At 36.2% G+C, this 18,137-nt stretch overlaps 4 protein-coding genes across 4 annotated transcripts; 2 read left to right on the top strand and 2 right to left on the bottom strand.

The window, feature by feature from the left end:
- Positions 1–302: 302 nt before the first annotated feature.
- Positions 303–2,129, top strand: LOC114878517 (hepatic leukemia factor). The gene is made up of 2 exons (XM_029192428.2): positions 303–344; positions 739–2,129. The coding sequence occupies exon 2, from the start codon at positions 757–759 to the stop codon at positions 1,702–1,704; it is 948 nt and encodes a 315-aa protein (XP_029048261.2). The 5' UTR covers positions 303–344; positions 739–756; the 3' UTR covers positions 1,705–2,129.
- An 88-nt stretch (positions 2,130–2,217) lies between these two features.
- On the bottom strand, positions 2,218–4,163 carry LOC114878525 (zinc finger protein 511). Its single transcript, XM_029192436.2, has 3 exons — positions 3,353–4,163; positions 3,030–3,231; positions 2,218–2,955 (listed from the first exon to the last, which is right to left on the bottom strand). The coding sequence occupies exons 1-3, from the start codon at positions 3,490–3,492 to the stop codon at positions 2,509–2,511; spliced, it is 789 nt and encodes a 262-aa protein (XP_029048269.1). The 5' UTR covers positions 3,493–4,163; the 3' UTR covers positions 2,218–2,508.
- A 692-nt stretch (positions 4,164–4,855) lies between these two features.
- On the bottom strand, positions 4,856–7,597 carry LOC114878518. The gene has a single exon (XM_029192430.2). It carries the CDS (start codon positions 7,382–7,384, stop codon positions 4,856–4,858), a length of 2,529 nt encoding a protein of 842 aa, XP_029048263.2. The 5' UTR covers positions 7,385–7,597.
- A 1,891-nt stretch (positions 7,598–9,488) lies between these two features.
- On the top strand, positions 9,489–10,158 carry LOC114878519 (cold and drought-regulated protein CORA-like). Its single transcript, XM_029192431.2, has 3 exons — positions 9,489–9,500; positions 9,598–9,806; positions 10,028–10,158. The coding sequence occupies exons 1-3, from the start codon at positions 9,489–9,491 to the stop codon at positions 10,155–10,157; spliced, it is 351 nt and encodes a 116-aa protein (XP_029048264.1). The 3' UTR covers position 10,158.
- Positions 10,159–18,137: the final 7,979 nt, after the last annotated feature.

Raw genomic sequence — 18,137 nt, 5'->3', positions numbered from 1 at the left:
AGGAAACCTCTCCTACCCTTGGGGTCTTGCAAGGGTTGGCCAGTATATAAGCGAACTACACCCCCTCTCGTTCTAAACGATTTTGGCGATTCGCTCTGTGAACACGATTTACCTAAAAACCGTAGGACCGTTCGTAGGAACCGACTGGATTGGGCGTCCCGAACGTTTCGGGAGACGCGCACCATTTGAACAACGACGATATATACATGGTGTTGTGATAACAGTGACCGGTGTGTGACTTTGGATCGATCATTAGGTAAGAATCATTTATTGTTTACGATCACAGTTGTCTCGACGAACGGTGTACGGAATTTAAACTTGCGCAACCAGTGGATACGGTTATCGTATGTTTACTAGTTTTTCTTGAAAAACGAACCGATTTTGATATTCAGTAGTTTACGAATCCTCGATAGTTCACATCGAACGTAGAAACTCGGAGGTATTGCTCAACGTTCAATTGAATCAGTGTTTCGTCGGTGGGTAAAATCTTATTTTCTAACACGATTAGAAAATTGTTACGCTCGACTTTCCATGATTTTCCGAGATCGTTATCCGTAATCTATACGAGAAAGTTTCTGTTTAGTCGCTATTACGTTTATCGCGATCGGTATATTGAGTAATTTATAATTAATTCGAAAGTTCATTGGAAAACTGGCTATTTACCGTTTTGCATCGGGAACGTTCAGTGAACCGGTCAATTTGGAAACGGTTTAGGAAATGATGGTTTTTGTTTTGCAGGCGGTGGAAGGTTGCAAAATGGAATCGTATTCCAACTCCTTGAGGGACAACGCACAAGTTCTCGACTTTACCTCCTGTTTGAAACGGGAAAAATGCGCAGAATCCTCCGAGCCACCGGTCCTCGATCTTTCCTGCAAGAAGCAAACTGTTCCAATGTTAAACAAGTTGATCTCGCATAACAAACCAGCGGACACGGAGAAAGAAGAGATAAACAATCATTTTGTAGATCCAGAACGAAAGAGTCCTTTCGAAGGACGAACATTCATGGTAACGCCACCCTCCGAGTCGGAATCGCCGAAAAAAATCAAATACGAATCGATTTATAACTGTTCGAATCCCTCGATTAATGTCATCGGTCAACACGGTGATTTCTCGGCTCTACCAATGAATATTCCAATCCCAGCAGTGCCTGGAGTACTACCAGTACTTTTGAGCCAAAATGGAGGGACGGTCAAACCGATTCAAGTAGGCGCCACATCTAGCATATCAACAACGACGCCGACGACCTACTGCAAAGAAATGGCACTGACAGCTTTGTCTCCTGATACCGGTAAAAAAGCACCGAGACCCTTCAAGGCTTATCCGAAAGACCCGTTGTCGCTTACCGTAGGTACGGCTGAATTGATGTACGATCAAAATTCCACCGAGGCGTATTCGGAATTCCGGAAACGAATGCTGGATTCGGTCAGACGGTCGAATGAAGGTACCAATATTAAGATGCGTAGATCCACCAAGAGTCCTGTATTACCTACCAGCACCGTGGACGAGAAAGACGCAGCTTATTGGGAAAGGAGGAGAAAAAATAATGAAGCGGCTAAACGTTCTAGGGATGCGAGAAGAGCCAAGGAGGATGAGATTGCGATCAGGGCAGCTTTCTTAGAGCAAGAAAATATAAAATTAAAGTATGAACTTGTAGCGCTTAGAAATGAAACGGCTAAACTTAGATGTATGGTTTATTCAACTTAAATTTAGGATATTTTGTATAGATTTCAGTCATAAGTTGTTAATATTGTTTTGATATTGGAGGATTCAATCAGTTTCTCTAAATACTGATTGGAAGCTCTGTATTTGTTGCTGATGAAGAAGCAAGGAGTGGAATATTTGTAAAAATCTGTATTGCACTTTGTAAGCAACAAATTTTTTGTAAACGTTTCATAGCTTTTTCTTTTGTTTTAGTATTCTTGATAGAATTTCAGTATTGAAGTATTTTTTGTTTCAACAATTTTTTGATTTCTGTTTAGGGATTATTCTTTCCTCAATTATGGAAATTTTTCAGATTATTGTTACATGTTTATAAAAAAAAAAATCTTTTCATAATATAGTCTGAACATTTGGAAATTAATTTGCCATGAATATGTGAATTATGAGTGCCATTTGGTATTGTTACAATAGTCTATAACACTGCCAATACCATAAAGTTGTTTACAAGATAACGATGATTGTGCCAAACAGGCAGTCTGACATTAGCTTTATCCAAAGTTTAAAAATATAAGAATCTTTAATTAAATGTTATTCGTACTTTAATACAAAAAGTATTCTGCACACTGTAAGCAAATCAAAATAATTAAATTTGTGTAAGGAATGTGTACAATACACAACATGATCGGAGGAAACCTGTAAATAAATGAAAGTAGGATAACAATAGCATGGAAGTATTCAAATTCCTTAAACTTCATTAGACATGTAAATATTGTTACTATATTTAAAATATATTTATAATAAAAATTTCTTTGAAAAAATATGATTTCTTATAAAATACTTCTATTATTACTAATCAGGTAATGAATCAGCCAAATCCACCATACATCCTGTTTCGAGTACATTTTTTTCATTACTCTGATTCTTAGTAAGTGCTTTTGTATATGATTTTTGTACTTGTCTTGGAACAAAAACTAAAGAAGATTTATCAGTGGTAGTATTTGATGGATTTGATTGATTTTCAATGGTAGTAGTGTCTCTTCGTACTGTAGTTTTTGCTGCAACTGTAAACATTTTCTGTTTCTGATTTTTATTTAACCATATTTTCTTAGGTTTTAACTCCTTTTTTCCATTTGTAGACTCATCAATATCCATTTGTTCTTTTGACTCAGTTTCTACATGATTTGGAACATTATCAAATCTAAAATTCTTTGGAAATTTATGTTCATTAATGCAATGAGTTCTTCTTTCAGTTGGATTATTAAATTTTAAATCGCACTCAGAAACATAACATTGATACTGAAAATAAAATATAAATATTATCTAATGTTATTATACACAAAATATAATATAAACATAAGGTTTATAAATACCACTGGTTGTCTTGTACATAAAACTTGAAAGAAACTATCATGAGTCTCTTGAACATGGATGTCTAATAATCTGGGATTTGGTAAAGACTTTTTACATTCTGCACAAACATATCGATGATTGCTGTTATAATGCATCTCAAAATCAAGCAATGTTTGGAATGTGGCTTTACAACCATTGGCATAACAAGAAAATTCTCTTATGCTGAAATGAATAATTATCATTTTATTAAAATCTCTGTATTCAATCAAAACATACTTTCACATCTGACAGGTTATGGTAATACATTCAAATTTTGTATATAGAATAAGTAATTTTTATTTACACTTCATGACATAATTCTTCATCATCTTCAACAGTAACACCTTTTCGTTGAAAAATTTTGCAAGCACTATATGAATCTTCAAAAAAAGGATCGTTGATGGGCCTTAAACCTACGCCTACGTTTTGCAAAAACTCTTCCATTCTTGCGAAATTGTAATTGTCAAGTTTTATAAAAGTAACTTAATTTCTAATAATAAATTATTCAATACATGTTATACGTTATTTGACAAATAAAAATTATTCTTTCACACAGCTATTCGTACTTTTACCGACATTTCGCAACTGTGATGCACTCTGGTGGCAATATATTTGAAAATTATAAAAGGTCTCGTCGTCCGCCGACAAGAATAACGCAATTTGAATAGTCGCGCCTTACCTCAGTTATCACGTGATTTCGGTCGTGATACATGATTGGTCGAAGTGATCACATCTATTAATGTGTGTGTAGCATCGCACATGGCCTTGTGCTGTCGCGCGAGACTCTTCTCATCCGTGGACGGTACTAATACGTAAATATTTTTTATTTGTTCGTTACTACGCGTTGTGAATAGAGCGTTGTTTATAGTGCTACTTATTAAACTGAAATAATGTGTCAAAAGTGGTCATAAACTTTTAATTATGTGATAAATCAAGCTGGCTTGTGGTCGTTTACAATCTCTGGATGCGGATTCTGGCTCAAGGTTACAAAGAAGCTCCGATTTTTGAAAAAGAAGAGTGGTGAGTACGTCTTTGCATTTACCACGCATGACTCGTTAATTCTGTTAATATTATGATTATGGCTTGAAATCAGTAAAATTTCTGATTTCAATGGTGTTTTAATTATTCGTTTTATCAAATATATGAGAATATACATAATAATGGTTTATTCGACTAATAGACGTGTCTTCAGATTTTCTAAAATATCGGCCATTTTGTTTTCCAATTCGCTACGTCTTTGCATCTCCGTTCTCTTATCCTGTAACATATTTACAACATTATAATTAAGATTGTCATAAATGAAGTATGAAATATGTGCAAGTATCTTTCACAGTAAGTATTCCTAACAAAAATGGTGTTACAGGGGAAGTAGAAATTCTCAAAGCGAATAACAAAGTAGATATTAATGTAAATTTTCCAGCGTGAACGTTTATATACAAGTGGTGGGGGCTATAGTAGGTACTTAAACTATAGATGAATAAATAATCAAGTAAATATTTCTAATATTATTTTTGTCATATTGTATTGAAATTAATTTGTATTAATTTATTTTAAGGTTATATATTTTAACCTTTATATGGTTTATTACCAATCCTAATATTATTTCTTGCACAAAATAAAATAAAATAAAATGTATTAATATTTTTAACAATTTTTCCCAAGTTAATATATTTAAAATTTTATACAAAATTCTGAGGAAGCTTTGTAATAATTTCTCTTTATTTAGACTTTCTCTAAACATTCAATTTATTATTTTTAAGTATCTACACATATTCGATTACAAAAAATAAATCAATCTGAATGAATATTATAAAATATCAGGATAACTGATGTAACTAATTGGTATAGTTGAACTGATCTCTTCTTGTCCCAAGGCTATCATAGCATTACCAGCATTCTCGTAATCTGTGACTGCAACTTTTCTATCTTTGCTTTCCGGTCCACTAGTTAATTTCGTTAAACTTTCGCTATATTGATACAACCGTTGGTCATTGGCAAAAACTGGAGGCAATTTCTCGTGTCTTCTTATATAATCGACATCATAGTCATTAGGTCCAACCCCGAAGTAATCGTAATCCTTTCCAGGACTTTCGGGTACCGTCATTGATTTCGAATTCTGCATAGCAATTTGAAAATCTTGCACTCTTTGATTTTTACCATCCTCTTCTCTACGTGATCCAGGATATATTTGGTTAAAATAATTCTCCATTCTTGGCTCAATGTTTTCCGTGCTTCGTTTCGAAGATTCTAATCTTTTCGAATCAGAACTTGGTCCTTGAACAGAGGACTTTATTCTCAAATTTGGTTCTTCCAAATTTTTATAATCGTCGTTCAAGGTATATCTATGACGTTGCCAGAAATCTGGTATTTCTTCGGCTTCATATCGCGTCCGATTCATAATTCCATCATTCACTGGTCTGTGGAACATTGATTGTTTCGAAGCACCATTTCCAGATTCAAAATTCTTTCCAAAACTTTGATAATAAATATTCTCAGGATAATCGTAAGTCCTTGGTGCTGGAGGATCAACAGGTGGCGCCATTCTTCCAGGAGGTTGCCCCTGTTTTCCATTTCTTTTATCATATGGTTTAGCTTTCCCTGAAGAGGAACCACCAGAAGCATCACCCGCTTGAATCGTGCTATCTAAAATGAAATCAAAAGGCGGGGGCCACATTTGCAGCTCCTTTTGTTCGCCATGATGAAGCTTCTTGGGCAATGTTGGAAAACCTATTGTTGGTTTCAAGTTCTTCTTAGGTGGTCTTAATTCCTTACGCGAAACTTTCTTCGTGGCTTCCGGTACAGTGTTATCCTTCTGCGACTTCACAGTCGTCGAGAGTCTTACCTTGTCCAGTTCTTCAGGGGCGGTTAGGTACCTAACTGGTATAATCAGAGGTACGTGCTTGCTGAAATCCAACTCCTCGTTGATTTTCTGATCCTTGAAGAAGGATTGATCTCCATTGGAGGGAACTTTGCTGGAATACTTCATTGGAGGAGAGTCATCTTCCTCGGAGTTTTCATCCTCCTTCATCCCGGAGTCTGTATCTTCTTCAAGAGCGTACTCCTCGTATTTGTTCCTGGCAGGAAGGTCGTATTCTCTGCTCTCATCTTCATTTTCCTTAGAAGTTTCTTCCCGTGAATTAGGAGTGATAGACGAAGTACGGAAATCGTTTTGTTGCTTCAGTTTGCTGAAGTAATTCACAAATCCATCATCCGTTAACTCGTGATTATTCAAAGGCTCTCCGTAGCTATTTCGAAGTTGTTCAGGTCTTCTCTGTTCGTCATCTTTGCTTATTGGCAGTTCACCAAAAATACCATACTTGTAAACATCATCGTCCTTCGACTGCTCTTCTTCGTTGCTTTCCTGAGGCTCTTCCTGATCCGTCTTCTGTTGATTCTTAAAACTCTCTCTCGATCCTTCCTCCTCCTCCTCCTCCTCCTCTGAAGGATTCTCATAATTTCCATCCTCGTTTCCCTGGCAATCTTCATCTCTGTGACCCGTTTGTTTTCCTCGATTTCTCTCGTTCCCTTCACTGCTATAATTGTCATCCTTCTCACGGTTTCTAAGATGCTCCTGTTGTCTCAATCTCTCAGCCTGCTCTTGCTGTCTGCGTTCCAACTCGGCAAGTCTCTCTTCATATTCCTCCCAACGTAATTTATCTGCATTTGAACCATTCGTGTCCTTCGAACCCATATCGTTTCCTTGTTGACCCTGCTCCTTCGTCATGCTCTTGTTTCTCGCGTTGCTGAAATTCTGATTCCGGTGAATCAGAACCAGTGGCCTGGGGTAGGACAGTTTAATGTCCTGCGGCGGAATCTCTGGTAAGGGTGACTGAGGTATGGAGGGCAGGGATATGTTCGGCAAAAGAGGAGCTCTTGTATCGATCATAGGTGCCTGGGTCGACGGTGGTCCAGATGGTGTCTGAGTAGTTGAACTACCATTTCCATGGAAAATCTGCTCGTATTCCTGCAAATGATTCAGGATATTCGAATCATTGCCAAAATTTAAGACACCTGTTAATCTGATCGTTTCTCGCTGTGGGGGTCTGCTAGTAGTTGAACCATTCTGATTAGACATGCATGGATTCTGGGTATTATTACACGATGTTTGGGTCGATTTCGCATCGTCTGGATTGGGCAATGTCGCCAATTGAACAGGATCCACCGTGTAGCCGAAAACCTGGGCCAGTCCTGAGAGGATCAGACCCAGTGCTCGCTTATCCCTCGTGTTATTTATTCCTGGTGATAACGACGAACTTGACTGACTTGCCCCATCGATATTCTCCGATAAGGTAAACGTCCACAAGCAACACAGAACGTAGAATGTCCTAAGCATCATTGTTGAAGATTTGGTCTTCTAGTTACACTTTATGCACCGAGTAATCGCGTAACGAGATTCCCTTCTTAGACACCGTAACATCTTTGTCTCTTCGAATGATCACTCCATCGAACGATAGCACGTGTAGTAGAAACGTTCGAGCGATTCCCGGTTAAATATCATCGAAGAACAAGCAGGAGAGGTGTTCCATCGCGTGACAAAGCTTAGGTGGTATTGTACCTCGGGACCTCGCGAGGACTGCGACGAGCGTTCCGCTTCAGCATCGTCGGCCCGTGTACACTTGGCGGGGATGAATTTTTGCATAACATCGGAAAGAAATGTCGAGTTTCTCCTCAATTGCACGTGGTTGGCTATTGGTTAGCGATAACTGAAGCGTCACGGTGCAGCGTGGAAAAGAAATGTCGTAAAACCGTACAGGATCGAACGGTGATTGTCCTTTTGAAATAGGCGCAATAATTGTACGTGGAGTATAATTATGCGAGGCAACCGGTCGATATTCTTTTAATGAGAAAGGAATGGATCATTGATTTTTGAATGGAAGGAGGGAGGTGAATGATTGAGCAGGCGTTGTTTGTTACAGTTCAATTGTAATTGAATTATGGTGTATTTTCTTGGGGACGAGGGAGTAATTTTTAGGCTGGAAATTTTATTTCATTTCAATTTAATGACTTATCTATTTTAGTCTAATCTAATCTAATCTAACAAATTCAAATAATTTTTTTTTAAATTGCATATCAGATGTAGACTATTTTGATAATTCTAATATTTAATAATTTACACAAATTCTGATCCAAGTACCTTTCTCAGAAGCTCGAAATACAAAAAGCAAACGGTATCTCCAACTTTTCACTTTCGAATTTTTATCGGATAATAAATTCTCCGATTGTTGCATAAGACAGGAAACGAGCCAATTAAAGGCAGCCGTAGAGATCAGTTCAATCGACCGATACTAGAGAGCAAGCGGAAATGATGTTATTCTATCAATTAAATCAATTCGTTAAGAAACAGGATCATCCAATACATAATGCAATCTCTGTATCGGGATATTGTTTGATTACCTATTATAAGTCGAGTTTAGGTATCCATAGAGCCTACTTTCGTAAGTATGTCGATTATGTTACCTGTGCTCCACCCAGAGAAAGTTCGTACAAACGGTATCGCTTCAATTTCCTGGACTGGTGTGACAAAACCTCCTTAAGGGGACAATCGCGGAAGGGAGGTAGGGATTAACGAGTCGCGATACAAATCGGGAGAAGGGTACAAATTTATGTAACAACGAGTTTCAGTTAAATGCAACGAGAGGAAATGGATTTGTTTCGGGCTTAGCTTTGATCGAATGGCATGCCTGTAATTGTTTAATTACCTGCTACGTGGATAATTACACGATGCGTGAAACGATGTAAATTGTCTGTACTGGATTTGAGAATGTTCCCAGGACTATTATCTTTATTATCTTTCTTGTTTTCACGAACAATAGTGGATATAAGTGTTACGGTAGCTGGATTGCTTGGATGTATTATTGAGATTGTTTTACAATGGTGAAATTATTGCGTGACACGCGATTCTCATTTACACGATGATCACTGTTTATCATTCTTATGTTTAATGGTTAATTACAAGCTTTTTTTAAATAATTGACTGGGAATGCTGTACAAACATTTTATTTTGTAAAACTCTGTGTATCATTTTTGCATCATTTTGTTTTAGTTAGATAAATATTATTGAATCGTAGAATTTTTTAATATTCATTGTCTTTCAAAATTCATTAATTTAAAGAATACTAAAGGTATCAATGAATTTGTAATTATTCGTTAACATTTCGATTACATCCACCAGTTTTTCTATCAATGTTATCCATTTTAAATAGCTCGAATTTCTTGTTAACTCGATCCAAATATATTATCGGAGCGGTTTGTTACGTGGTTCAGTGATCCCATAAATGGTATATGTATCAGACTTGTCAATCAGGGCGTTAGAAAACACACCGGTATATCTAGAATTGAGTGTACATAAGAAATTGCAAATGATCTTCATAGGGTATTGGTATAAAAGAACTGTCCACCCTTTTGATCATGGTAGTTCGATATTCAGCTAGATTGATATCATGAATCTCCTGGTAAGCGGTACATATAGTGTTCAGAGTTATTCCATTTTACCGTAATAGTGTCTAATCACTATATTGGTGACTTAGTGACGTTCGATCATCATTTTAGTTGCTGTTATTGTTGGCTCTTGTTGCCTTGGGTACAGGAATCACTGTTCCTGAAAAAGTGGTGGATACCAATGATGTGGCTCAACAGGTAGCCAACGATAATCAACCACAACTCGAGTCTCAGGATAACGATGGTGATAAAAAGGTGGCAAAAAGAAGTTACGGTTGGAATCCGTGGATTTATTCAGGGTATAGTTACGGTTGGCCCTGGTAGGTAGATTATTGGGAAACAAATTTTTCTTTGAGAAAATTTATCTGGTTACGTCAGACCTTTATATCTTTCAAATTTCTGAAGGAAATCACTTTTAAAGCCTCGGAGATTCTTGCTCTATCAACATAAATATAAAATTCGATTAAATAAGATATTCGATGTAAGAAAAGTTTGAACGACGGTAATGAAATATTTAGGCATTCACGAGTTACGATTTTAGGTATGGTATTGGTTCAGGACATGGATGGTACCCAGGTGGATGGTACACTGGTTGGCCGGCAATTTATGGCCACGGTTATGGTGGATACTTTGGATACCGCGGTTACGGTGGTTGGTACAAAGGATGGTAAATCGGCGAAAATCGAATAATTCGGTTTTATAAATAATGTAATCCATTAACTTTCGATATCTAAGAATTTTCAAACTGAATAATTACAAAGTTACATTAAGTCCTAATCTTAAATATAAATCAAACTACAATTATAAGATTAAAATAAGATGAGATTCATAATCTTCGACATTCACTAATTAAAACATAATTTTATATTCATTTAATTATCTCATGAATAATCATCAGAGAAATAAAATAACTAATTTACATTAGAAAAATAAATGAAATAATTTTTCACATACCCTTAGGCGTTTCCTTATATAAGTTGCTAATATTTCCTCGCAAATGGTCAGGTTCTTATCAGTATCCTGTAAATTAGAAATTGTATAGTACGGGATGATGATGTTTCTCTAATTTTTACGTTAATTAGTTAACCTTTATGATACTCGTTAGCTCCTTGATCTTTTGTAATTTAGCCTGTTGCTGTTCGGATGAACCGTTGCATAGTTGATGTCCATTCGTCGCGTACATTTCAAGCCAAAGAACGTTTTACTTTTCCAAGTTTCACATTAGAACACCATAGCACTTGTCGTTCGTCGTGACACTTCTATGCAATTGATAATGCGGTATACTGTTGCTTGGAAACAAATTGAACAACAGAAACTTTATTGGATTTTTCCTATTACCTTTCCCGCATTATTTCAATTTGTATTCATATACATGTTACTCAGTACACAATTTAATTTCATTCATAGATTTTTCACAGTGTTTGTTGAAATTTTTGTTCATTTATTTGTATCGTTCAGTGGTATAGAGAAATCTATTATACTTGCAGTTGATAGTAAGGGGAAATGATTTATCGACATGATTAAGGTTAATTATAATAAATTTGTTAGAAAATAATGTAGATATATAGGAATTTTATTTGAAAATTACTTAGTAAAATAAATAATAAAATATGGTATTATATGTTTATATATTTTACAAAATTATTTTCATGTAAAAATTAAGGATTTATGTAGGAATGAAGGCGTAGAAAAATGAAATTAAGTATAAAAATTCTATTAGAATTGAAATAATTTACATTATCATTTAAATAATTAATGAATAATGCTACTTTGTAGATGAGGTTTTAGCCTAAGTCGTTAAAGTAGAGTTCTCTATTTACCATCATTTTTTCATAGCTTACCATAGAACTTGTTAGAGGGTGTGCTGCAGGGTTGAAAAGGTACAGGGTGAAATTCCTGCCGCGGGATAATTTTTAAAATGAACAATAGTAACGTTCATTTAAATATTATGAATATAACACTTACAATTCTTTGTCTATTAAATATAGTATTTTGCCAAAAATTAAAAAATTAGATGGAATATAGAATTTTTTAAATATCCCCATTAATTTGGATCATTTAAAAATTATTCCACGTCTGCTATTACAAAAGGATAGTTTTTGAATGGTAAAAGATTAAATTTAGAGTACTTTTATTATTATCAAAAATAATATTGACAGTCCTTTAGAATGTTTTCCAAATACATTTGAAACAATTAAATTGGACTCTTAAATTTTCAAAATACAATAATTATTCATGCCGCGTACGGGACCTTAAGCACACCCTTCAGAAAAAATAAGGGGTTCTCGATCACCCTGTCCCAACAAGAGTCAAAGGCTAACCGGCTCCAGTTTTTGTGGTTCGAGTTTATTGCTCTTAAGTAGACACTGTCCATCACTAACAAAAGGATGCGACAGCATCCCCCTTTCGGTGGACCAGTTCTCTGTCAGCGGAAATTGACCGAGAAGATTTTTGAATAAGAATCAAAGGTTAACTGGATCCATATTGCGGTTTGACTTACCGCACAATGGACAGTGGTCAGTGGGCATTGTTGTTGAGAGGCGGCAGCATCCCCATCCGGATGGTCCAGTTTTCCAGCGATACAGGATCCGCGAGAGTGTTCCGTAGGGCAGGACCTCGCCACGCGAGCAAACAGGTTCCGAGGGATGAAATTCTGTCGACGAACGAAAATGGATCGTGCTCCAGATCAGGTGGAAAACTGGTCCATCGTTCGGTGTCCCTTTCAAAAAATGGGAGCAACTTATCCACGTGCTATTTGACCAAAGATCAGGGATCACTGAGAGGAAACATAGTCAACAGGTTCATGATTCGTGAATAGGAGCAGGTTGTCTTAGAATTGGTTAGAAATGTGTAACAATAGTTTTTTACATGATTTTTATGGGGAATTTATTATGGTTTTATTAGGTTACATTTGGTCTAAACTCTAAATTACTGCTCAAAATGAGGTCAATATGGTATAAGAGAAACAACTTAATATATTCTATTTTCTAAGTTAAACTAATTTAATCCATTTTTAGTAGATGATAGATAGTGAAATGGGTATACAAATTTAATTAGGAATACGCTAATTATTTTTTACTGAATTAATTTCTTCCATAATTCAAGGGTATAACAAATGGAGAAATGAATAACACAATATTTCTTAAACATTTGATTTATCCAAGATACCAAAGCTTTCTGTTTATCCCCAAAGAAAGATTAGAATGGAAAGTCGAAATTAGTTGTCCTTTCGTTTACGTCTCGCATTATGATCAGAGAACCCGTTCTCTTATCCCCGTAGCAGGCAGGCTGCTTCAATTTCCGCGGGCTTGTCCCAAAGAAAATTCTCGTTGTCGGTGAACGAACTAGCTGAAAGGAAGGGGAGGTCGAGGCAAAGGACAAAGGAGCTCTGGTACTCGATCAAATGTGAAATAAAAAAAAAAAAAAAAAAAAACAAAGACCAGTGACGTGTGTGTCACATGAGACGCCGAAACCAGCCCACATTGGCCACTTCTTTCACCTGTCCATCATTCGTTGCCCTCCACAGAGGACGTCTCGCTGAAAGAGGACATTTGCGTTTCCGTGCTCGTACCAGTCATTGTACGCTTTTATCGGCCGTTTCGCGTTCAGTTTCTACCGGGGATTTCTCGTGCTCGTCGTGAGGAATACTTGAAAAGGGAACCACTATAATTGACTGCTTTATTTCGGATTCCAGTCTGTTCCTCCGCATCGATATACAATCGCGATCCCATACTCGGATTATTATCATATCTTTATTTCGGGATACACGTTTGTTATGGGGTACTTTTGGGATACTCTTTTAGTGTAGGTTATCAGTAAAAAATTTATTGCAATCCAAATAAGAAGATATCATTTCATAATTTTTTAATATTCCTATAGGAATTTCTTGCCCATACTTTAAGGAACTATGTTCTAATTCTAATGCATTTTGTCTGAGTGCAGTATATGTTGTTTCTTTTATATCATATTCACTTCATTTTAAACAGTAATTAAATGTTTAGAGTAGATTCATTAATGAATAAAGAACCAGTGATTTTCTATACGCTAATCATCCATTTTAAAAACCTTTATCCACAAAAATCAGCGGAATCCATATTGAAGCCCTTCTTCTATGGTTTTTTACTTCCAAAGACTTCGTAACAAGTCAAACTATTAAAGGGTCGATTTATCATAAGACTAAGAATATAAATGGAATAGCATAGAGCTATGTCTCCGTAGTCTTTCCTTCGAGTTAATTTGACTTTCGTCTGCAAAGACCTGTATCCCCGAGGAGGCCATGAAAAGGTTTCACTACGTATACGCTGCATTACCTCCATTCGTATCGGTAACGAGGTCGTCTTCGACTCCCTGGGATTTCGGGGTACGTAGACACGCGGTATTGCCCGGGACACCCTGTATATAGGAAGAGGGCGTATTTGTTTTACTGCCTGGCTGTCGGCATTGGTTGAGAACGTGCTCTGCATTCTTGAAATCGTGCCACCCTTGTTACGGCATAGACTCTCCACTACCACCCCTTTGCCACCCGTGAACATCCACCGCCATCAACCTGGCTCTCTTCTTTGCTGGCACTAGCACCAGCAGGATCGGGTGAAGGATCGTCATCCTTGCCTCTTATCTTGGTCGGTCATAAAAATTCTTCAACTCCTGTAATGGTCACACGGTGCAGCGACCCCGAGGAATACCTCTTTACCGTTATTTTTGTATAAACCGCGGAACTTTGGATCGACTCGGAGAATTTTACTTTGAAATCGCTTGTAAAGTAATTGAAATCGAATTTCATGCTTTTTATCTTTGATATTGAACCTTTTGGTGAACTTTGGGTGGTGAAAAAGACGAGGGCTGTAAATGGAACAGGAAGTTGAGAAGTAATTATAATTTGACACACTATTTCTAGTTAATTGTAATTGAAGATATTAATTTTATGGATCAGAATTAAGCTACCAAGATTTATTAAGAGAACTTATTATAGTAAATTATATTTTAAACTGGAATTTGGTTAAAATTAAATTACAGTCATTAGGAATAAATTTTTTTCTATTTTTTTTTTTAATTATTGACTGGTTACATTCATTTTTTCTATAAATCATTGATAACGCTCATTTTTCCTCATGACAATAAAAGTAAAATTCTTATCTGCCGGATGTTCCCCTTGAAACGATACGGTGTATCTGATTTCCTACCTCGCGAAGGCGAAACAGGAAATAAGTCGTCACAAGGTGGACTGACTGTATGTCTTTCAACTGTTGGTAAAAATATTAGAGAATCAAGTCAGAGGTAGAGTGTAAAAGAAGGACACGAAAGAAGAGTCCGGCATTCTGTCGATCCTAATTTACGACAGGATTTCAGGCGTTTATGTCTTTCCGATAAGGTCGTTCACGCAGATGCTGCGCCTGCACCGATGGATCTCCTTCTTCTGCACTCTTTTCTGCAGATCCCCTTTGTCTGTTGATTCTCGTGCAAAAGTAGTCCGCGACGAAGTGAGAATTCTATTATTTTTTTGGAAATAAGATGAAGTTTGTGGAGTTAGGAAATGGGGGTAAATAAATTAAACACATAGCTTTCAGATTTTTAGTTTCTTTTTTTAAAAATTATTTTCGATGCTGTTAATGATCTTCAAGAGTGATTATCTTTTAATCACTCGAGATTTTTATTCTGTTTCTTATATAATTATAGAGAAAACTAATAAATTTTGCAATTAATCTAATTAAGCATATTTTACTATTACTTACTTATATTATTAGAAATTAGTTTGATTTGTATTTCAATTCAGTTTCTTAATATAATACTTTTAAAAATAATTAAAATAATTGTATGTTTTGAAAGAATGATCGTTTAGTAATTTCTATTTGCAAAGCACTACATTTCCTTGCAACGATTTTCCCAACCCTTTTTCTCAGTGTTTTCTATTTTGTTTATTTACAGCGCTCTTTATGCTAATTCAAGTGAAACGAGAAGTTAAATGAGAGTCGAATACTTTAGACTTTTTTCTTTCGATGTTACTTAGAAACTTTAGTCTCTTCGTGCTTGAGTTTATATCAGAATAAGTTATCTGCACTTTCTTCTTGGTACCTTGTATAAATAAAGGCTATCTTCATAAAATATTTCACAGATATTTCTTAAACTTTTGTTATTATTTATTTTCTAAAAAAAATTATTAATCTCCTTACAACTCACTTGAATCTCCATATAAAAATTCCCTTTTAATGATTTATGCTTTATAGATCGGTGTTAATATATGTATACATTATTCATAATTAGATACCTACAAAGTAAGTGGATACATTTTGAAGATCAAACGATTTCTTTCAGTTCACCGAATTTCTGTGAACCAGTATCCCTCTGTTTCATCAATATGTAATTATTAAATATGTAATTAAAACAGTAATTCTGGTTCAATAGAGATACAGATAATTTTTTCTTTAAGTACAATTTTATCTAAATAACTGTAGATTAAATAAATCTTCAAATAATTATATAAATATTTATCAAAGTATGGTTGTATCGTAGATGGTGAATGTTTAAATAATTATAGTATAATGTGATCTTCCCATAATTCGAAATAGGATTCAAAAAATTCATCAACTTTCTAGGATTAACAAAACTGGTCACAGGATTAGAAAATCGAAATCGTAACAAATTTCATTCCGATTTCCAATCGATTAGTCAGCAACCACGGTAATATTTGTTTAAGGGACAGACGGCCGGAGATTCGATAAAATTGGAAATTTCGGCTTTTTTCCGTCCACCAGAGGGGTGTTAAATTCTCTGTGAGATTCGATTGGTCTACGGTCCGTGGCGGGTGAAGATTTCCTGTCCGGAAGAACCAGTAAGATGGGTTTGTTCGTGGCTTCTCATTGCACCGACACAGCTTCCTCTCTTTCGTTTTTATTTCGTGAAAATCGATCAGTTTCCTCTGCCACAAATAATAGCAGATTTAATCAATAACTGATAAAACGAGTGAAATTTAAATTTACAATAGTCGTGATCGATTTTCTAACTATTTTGAATCTGCAATTATCGTTAATTACTGTCGGGAAAATTATAGTCTTCATTATTTAAGGAACAAACGACAATCTTGTCCATTGGATACGGATACAAAGTTAAAGTTTCATAGATTTTTTATTTTTACAAAACTTTGTCTATTATTTTCACAATATTCCATTAACATCTAACATCCATAGTTTCAAGTATCCAATACAAACAAGTAATTCTAATTAGATAAGTCAAAGAATTTCTAATAATAGAAAATTCCTATAAAAACTCAAGCGTCATTCACATGGATGAAGCGATAGTCGAAGTCTGAAATTACTCCAACCATATCCAACCAGGAATTGTTTAAACAACCCGGTGTATCGTTCTGACGATCGATCAGGGAGAAATTGTTAAAGCCATTGAAATCCAGGTCGTTCCTCTCGTCACTCATTTTTCCGGCCATGAATCAGGCCAGTTTACGCTCGAACCAGCGTCCCGACAAGGATGAAAGCGTCACAGCAGCACTTTGTGTACCGAAGAACTGCGACTTCCAAGGGAGAGAGAGTATCGATATAGCTACTCTTCCTTACTTTTGGCCACTATCCTCGGAAGTCGACAAGGGGTAGGGGGGGGATAGGATGGCCAGAATTTATAGCGTCTTTTGCGATCCCGCCGGGGAGGGATGAGGCCACCCCTCAGACTCAATGTTTTCTGCAGGGAAAGTCGGAAGTCGAGTCGAACCCTGGCCAGGACTAGCCGTATCCCATACGTCTTGCTAACAGACCGGATAGGTTTGGTCTTGTTCCTTGTTCAAAGAAAAAATTCTTTAAAATCACTCGAACGATCTGCAATTTGATCTTCAACAAATTAAAATAAACCACCTTTCTATCAGCTTTTTACGACCCCTTTCGTTTCTTAACTCGTTCGTACAAGGGCGAAATTGATTTTCAAACGTAGAGTAACGTGGACAATACGTGCACGTTATCGGGTAGATTTAGTTGGACGACCGGGTCCCTCCATTTTCCGAATGGACTTCTGACCCGACCATCCTACGGCTCACGGGGATGCTTTTTATTAGACTCCGGCAGGATCACCCGGTATACCCGTACGTGTGTGTGAGCTTGCACACGCATGCGTTCACGCGTGGAGGAGTCCCGTGTGTGCGACGGTAGTGGCCATGTTCGGGCTGAAGGGACAGCCCCATTCGCCAAATTAACTGCGCTAAACCGGAACCCTGGAATTCTTTACGCTTTCCTCGACCTACGACCGGCCATTTTACGCTGGATTTTTCAACGAAAACGATGGTCCTTTACGGTTCCCCCTAACAAACGATCCTGACTCTTTTTCTTTTATTGTGTATTTCATTTAGAATTCATTGGGAACTTTTAAAATATGGATGAATTTGGTGGAAACTATGATAACTCGTAAAATTTTCGTTAATTTTATTGATTGATGAGTGCAATGATTTGTAATTGATTATTAGGACTATAGATTTAAAAATTAGGAAAAGTGTTAAATTTTAATTAGTCTTGTAACATGGATCGTCAATTTTTTAATATTTTTTAGAATCAGTACGATCATTGTTAATACTAGAACTAGATGAATTAGGCTGAAAATTTTTGTGTAAATAATAGATTAATAATTTGCACTATTTTCTAAAAAATATTTTTGTAAATAAT

The sequence above is a fragment of the Osmia bicornis genome, chromosome 6 (assembly GCF_907164935.1).
Source record: "Osmia bicornis bicornis chromosome 6, iOsmBic2.1, whole genome shotgun sequence".
Lineage (NCBI taxonomy): Eukaryota > Metazoa > Arthropoda > Insecta > Hymenoptera > Megachilidae > Osmia > Osmia bicornis.
This window is presented reverse-complemented; position numbering and strand designations above follow the sequence as displayed.